Genomic DNA, 6,524 nt, shown 5'->3' with positions numbered 1-6,524 from the left:
ATGGATATAACCATACCCTACCTGTTTATACTGACACGTATACCTTACCAATGAAGTGTGTCGTGAGATTCTGAATCTATGTTAAAGTTGTCACCAATCGTCAATTTGAATTGAGATAATTGTTATATACTCATCTATCTGTTACTGAGTTGAGATAAATATTTTTTTGGTCAAATGTGACATTGATGAATGTGAAATTGTGAATAACTTGTGTACTATTTGATCTACCCGTTGGGTACACAATGGGTATGGGTACCCGCCGGGTATGGGTACGGGTAAAGTTTCATACCCGTGGGTACGGGTATGGGTAGAATTTTGTACGCATTGACAACATGGGTATGGGTATGGTATTGCTCTACCCTCCCCATACCCTACCCATTGCCATACTTAATTGTGGTGAATTCGTAAATCTCAAGATGATATGCCTGCCCAGTCTCTCGAAGGTGCTCATATGGATAGCATCCGCATGTATGTGTTTATAAGGATGAGTGCATACGCGTATACATGAGCGCATGCGTCTGTACTGTGTTATTAAAAAAAGAAAAGAAACGTATAAGAGAATAATATCAAGGTACAACTAAAACAACATCTGAGAGCTGCTATTGGTCTAGTCGAAACGACTTTGTTCTGTTGTTTAACACCTTTATTTATTTATTTATTTATTTTCCACCTAATTATGTTGTTTTATGTGTGAGGTATCCAAAACATTAATGTGTGCATCAAGGGTGCTCGCTCGCGCGTGCCATGTAGGATCGATCGATTGGCTAAAGAAAACGACGGATCCAGGGAGCGCGTGGGTTGGTGGCTTCCCCTGTACGTTCATTGGAGATAAGAGAAAAAAAACAAAAGGAAAATTAATTGGGCCACTCCAAGGCTTCCGAGCCCCCTTGCGCTTTCTCCACTTCTAGGTTCCCAAACCTGTAGTGCCGCCGCCGCCCCCACGTCTGATGCACCTCCGGCGCCCGAGCAAGGAGCAGCAACTCCTTTAGCCTCGCAGAACCCCACCTCGCTGGCCCGAGCAGGGGTGGAGCGCCTCGTCCTCGCCTCCATCTAAGCGCAGAGAGAGAGAGATGGCGAGGGCTGGATCTGGCTAGGTGGCCATGGAGAATGACGACTTGGCCCTGCAGCCGATGCCAACCATCAACTTCTTCCCAGTAGCAAGAAGTCAAGCCCTTTTGTGGTACGATCTATCCCGAAGGAGGTCGTCCCCCGAGCCCGCATCCCTGTCGTCGACCTTGCGCACAGGGAAGGTCGCAATCTGCGTCATCGAGGCCGGTGGGTTCATCTGCTTCCACCTCTACGAGAAGCTCATGGCCGAGAACCCGCACACGGTCCTCGCCGTTGACGTTTACTGCGACAAGATCCGCCATCTCGTGGACCCACCTTTCTATGGCGTTTGTCCAGACCATCTACGACTACGAGAGTGCTCTCAGGTTTGCCCTACACTCAAGCCCGCCATATGTTTGTTGAAATGTTTCTGCGTCTGGTCCTGTGCAATATGGAGATGTAAGCCTTGCCTTGCAAATGTTGATGTTATAGTCAGTGGTTCAGATGTAATCCAATCCATATTCTTTTCTCGATTGTTGTTGAGCTAGCTGCATAGTATCCCTGGAAGTATTATGTTTAAAGGCACTGTTTGATGTATTATATTTCATATTTGTAATTTGTAGGAACATCTTATGATAGATTAAAAAGGTATAAACATCTTATCATAACTACTATCCTTTTATCTGTACATTGTGATTCTCATTCAGTCAAGAGTAGGAACTCATGTTTGAGATAAAGACTAAACCAAAAGGCTCGGTTTCAATGGTGCCATTCCTTCCATGTTGCAGGTGCAATGAGATTTTGGCCCCACCCCTTTCACTGGTTGAGGTTGCCTCTCTACAGGTCGCGGTGGTCACTGAGGGAGTCCTGGACTAAGGGGTCCTCGGGCGTCCAGCCTGTTATCCATGGGCTGGACTGATGGGCTGTGAAGACATGAAGGCCGAAGGTTGTACCCGTGTCCGGATTGGACTCTACTTGGCGTGGAAGGCAAGCTTGGCGACCAACTATAAAGATTCTTTCTTATGTAACCGACTCTATGTAAACCCTAGATCCTCCCGGTGTCTATATAAACCGGAGGGGTTAGTCCGGAAAGGATATACACATTACCATAGTCATATAGGCTAGACTTCTAGGGTTTAGCCATTACGATCTCGTGGTAGATCAACTCTTGTAATACTCATATTCATCAAGATCAATCAAGCATGAAGTAGGGTATTACCTCCATAGAGAGGGCCCGAACCTGGGTAAACATCGTATCCCCAGTCTCCTGTTACCGTCGATCCTAGACGCACAGTTCGGGACCCCCTACCCGAGATCCGCCGGTTTTGACACCGACATTGGTGCTTTCTGAGAGTTCCATGTGCAGTCGACGAAAGGTTCGATGGCCCCTTCAATCGTCGATAGTGACGTTGTCCAAAGAGAAACCTTCCTCCCCGGGCAGATTTTTGTGTTCGGCGGCTTCGTACCGCGGGCCAACTCGCTTCGCCATCTGGAGCAGATCGATAGCTACGCCCCTGGCCACCACGTCAGATTTGGAAACTTGAACTATGTCGCGGATATCCGTGGAGACTTGATCTTCAATGGATTTGAGGCTGCTGCGATCGCTCCCCCTCGCTCCGATGAACACGACTTAAATCTGTCATCGGACCAGACTCTAGAGACGGTTCCTGCAACTGCTACGACCTTAGAAGCAGTTTGCACCATCCGAAGCCACAGAGTCCGCGGCGTTGGAACCGCACACAGGCTCAACACCAGGAAATATCAGCGCCAACGGAATTCCGGACTCGTCTCCGGCTATAAGTTCCGAACCTCGCACGTTCCTGGACACCGAGTTGGAGCGATTATCAATCTTCGAGTTCAGCGCCGCAGATATCTTCCAACACTCGCCCTTCGGCGATGTGCTAAATTCATTGAAAAACCTGTCCCTGAGGGGGGACTCGCGGCCGAACTATGTCCGGTTCGAGCTAGAGAGCTGATAATGGAGAATTTTGCCGCAGACGGACTTCATCGGAGGTGCGCCGTGACGCGGCCCACTATAGAGGCGCCGCACACCCTCTCTGCTTCACAGATGAGGTGCTGGATCACGAATTCCTCGAGGAGTTCAAGCCCGTCAATATTGAATCATACGACGGAACAACTGATCCCGCAGTGTGGATCGAAGATTTTATTCTCCACATCCACATGGCCCGAGGAGATGACCTCCACGCCATCAAATACCTCCCATTAAAGCTCAAAGGACCAGCTCGACACTGGCTAAATAGTCTGCCTGAGAACTCCATCAACAGCTAGGAGGACTTGGAAGAAGCCTTCCTTGACAACTTCCAAGGTACATATGTCCGGCCACCGGATGCCGATGACTTAAGCCACATAGTTCAACAATCTGGAGAATCAGCCAGAAAATTCTGGACCAGGTTCCTAACCAAAAAGAACCAGATCGTCGACTGTCCGGATGCCGAAGCCCTAGCGGCCTTTAAACACAGCATCCGTGATGAATGGCTAGCACGCCACCTCGGCCAAGAAAAGCCGAGGTCCATGGCAGCCCTCACGGCACTTATGACCCGCTTTTGCGCGGGAGAGGATAGTTGGCTGGCTCGCAGTACAAACATAGCCAACGAAGCAGGCCCCTCCGAGGCCAGAAACAGCACCGGCAAGCTCCGACACAACATACACATAGGCCGAAGTAATGTCGATAACACCGATGACACTACAGTTCACACCGGATTCAGTGGCTCCAAGTCCGGCCAGCGAAAGAAGCCCTATAAAAGGAACGGCGGAGGACCATCCAGCTTGGACCGCATACTCGATCGTCCGTGCCAGATACATGGCACCCCAGACAAACCGGCCAACCATACTAACAGAGATTGCCGGGTCTTTAAGCAAGCCAGCAGGGTAAATAGCGGAAATAAGGAAGGTGAATCGCAGAGCGAGGACGATGACGAGGAGCCCCGGCAGCCGAACGCTGGGGGGCAGAAGAAATTTCCGCCTCAAGTCAAAACGGTGAACATGATATATGCGACACACATCCCCAAAAGGGAGCGTAAGCGCGCACTCAGGGACGTCTATGCGGTAGAGCCAGTCGCCCCAAAATTCAACCCATGGTCGTCATTCCCGATCACCTTTGATCGTCGAGATCATCCAACTAGTATCCGACATGGCGGTTCGGCCGCATTGGTACTCGACCCAATTATCGACGGATTTCATATGACACGAGTCCTAATGGACGGTGGCAGCAGCCTCAACCTGCTCTATCAGGATACAGTACGCAAAATGGGCATTAATCCCTCACGAATCAAGCCCACGATAACTACCTTTAAAGGAGTCATACCAGGCGTAGAGGCCCGTTGTACGGGCTCAATCACGCTGGAGGTGGTCTTCGGTTCCCCGGATAACTTCCGAAGCGAAGAGCTAATCTTTGATATCGTCCCCTTCCGCAGCGGCTACCACGCACTGCTCGGACGAACCGGGTTTGCTAGATTCAATGCAGTGCCACATTATGCTTATCTCAAGCTCAAGATACCCGGTCCACGCGGCGTCATTACAGTAAATGGAAGCACGGAACGTTCCCTCCGTACAGAGGAGCACACTGCAGCCCTAGCAACAAAAGTACAGAGCGGCCTTCTAAAGCGGCACCATAATCCGGCCGCCGAACCCCCGGACATCGTTAGGAATGTCCGGACTATACTGCAACAGGGCAGCTCGATTCGTCAAGAGCTGAATTAATAATTCGGCCTCCGTCCCAGCCCCGATGAGGAAATGGCATTCGTACCGCGCGTACATAATTACGCACTCAAAATCCCACGGGTACTGACGGAGGCATAACTCGCTCGCTATCCACAGTGCGGCTTGACCGACCCTGGGATTCGCACACCTTTACCTTTTCTCTTTATTACGGGTTTTTTCCCTTTTCGAGGTCTATGCAGACGACCCGCTTGCAGAACACACCAAGGAGGCGAGGAGCTCTGGCATACAAGGGAATCCCCAGGTGGTCTCTATTAAACGATTGTCATACCTGTTTTACATACCCGCACGCAGCTCGCCCTTGGTTGCGGCATGTTAAATAGCTTTACTTGCTTATCGCATTACTTGCACAAAGTACGCCTCGACGTACTAATTACATCACAATAGTTAATACATGGTGGGGGTCAGCTTATTACTTAATTTTCCTGTTTCCTCACCTTTGTATATATTGCTTACCGCACGCGTACACCATTATACGTATCATTACGCCAGGGGCTTCATTACACCCCGCATTACGGCAATAAAAGTCCGAACACTTTTACAGTATAGTTCGGCACCCCGAACTTATAACATTATATGCATCGGCTCCGAATCATGTCTTGGGTCAATAGTTGGGTTGCCCGGCTTCTGTGCTTGCTACCTTACGTTCCGCTATATTGACTAGGGTAGTAAAGGGAGAACTACTGCGATTGTGTCCCGGTTCTTCCGGACGAGCACCTCAATAGAGAAAGCCGAAAACTGACTGTCATGATGCGGCGAGAGCTGGTCAGCTGTTCGAGAGGTTCCAAATCGTTAGAGATTTTTTCCGCTTCTCGCGAAATCGGTTCCCCCGATTAGGCGTGTACAACGCCCCTAGTCCGGCCTTCCGAATACCAGGGGCTTCGCCAACTTTCTTAATTGTCAAACTCCTATGGCTAAGTGAGGGCGGTAAAGACCGCATAGTCTGATTGCCTTGTTCGTTGCGCTAAACACCTCCTTTAAGGACCAGAATGTGGAGTAAAGAGTGTTTAGATTTATCCCGAACACCCCCGTACTATCTACGTGGGGGCAGAAGCCGACGACTGGTCAACCCTCAGATTTCATAAACGGCCGCACAGGAGGTAAAATATAAATCGCAAGCATTATAATACATAACATCATTGTTCCATATTACAGGACAGGATAATACAAATGTTCTCATGGGAATATGACATCCTTCGAACATTGCTCCGCCACAAGGCGGGACCCCTCCAGGACACCATCAAAATAGAGCTCGGGTCGACGATGCTCCTTGCCCTCCGGCGGTCCCTCGATCATCAGCTTCTTAGCATCCAGCTTTGCTCAATGCATCTTGATGCGGGCAAATGCCATACACACACCTTCAATACAGACCGCGACCGCTTCACGACTTTGAGCCGCGGACAGGCACTTACAAGCCGCTTAACAAGACCAAAGTAGCTGCTAGGTATAGGCTCGGCAGGCCACAGCCAGACTATCAGGTCCTTCATGGCTAGCTCTGCCGACCTGTGCAGCTCGACCAACTGCTTTAGCTGGTCGCTGAAGGGCACCGGATGTTCGGGTCCAAGATATTGGGACCAGAATAGCTTCTCCGTAGACATCCCTTCTTCGGCTCTATAATGCTCGACAGCATCTGATATACTGCGGCAGATCCGTGAACGCCCCTGGAAAACCCAAATCCGGATAAGTACAAGGAACGTTTCTTTAAATACTTGCTCGGCATGGTGAAAGACTTACCCGCC

General features: G+C 49.9%; 1 protein-coding gene across 1 annotated transcript; it reads left to right on the top strand.

The window, feature by feature from the left end:
- Positions 1-877: 877 nt before the first annotated feature.
- On the top strand, positions 878-1,986 carry LOC123048521 (UDP-D-apiose/UDP-D-xylose synthase-like). Its single transcript, XM_044471606.1, has 2 exons — positions 878-1,433; positions 1,836-1,986. The coding sequence occupies exons 1-2, from the start codon at positions 1,101-1,103 to the stop codon at positions 1,842-1,844; spliced, it is 342 nt and encodes a 113-aa protein (XP_044327541.1). The 5' UTR covers positions 878-1,100; the 3' UTR covers positions 1,845-1,986.
- Positions 1,987-6,524: the final 4,538 nt, after the last annotated feature.

This window comes from Triticum aestivum, chromosome 2D (assembly GCF_018294505.1).
Source record: "Triticum aestivum cultivar Chinese Spring chromosome 2D, IWGSC CS RefSeq v2.1, whole genome shotgun sequence".
In the NCBI taxonomy this organism is placed as follows: Eukaryota; Viridiplantae; Streptophyta; class Magnoliopsida; order Poales; family Poaceae; genus Triticum; species Triticum aestivum.
Note: the sequence above shows the minus strand (reverse complement) of the source record. Positions and strands in the feature narration are given on the sequence as shown.

Excerpts from the sequence above, each read along its gene's own strand:
- LOC123048521 (XM_044471606.1), top strand. The coding sequence starts at position 1,101 with ATGGAGAATGACGACTTGGCCCTGCAGCCGATGCCAACCATCAACTTC.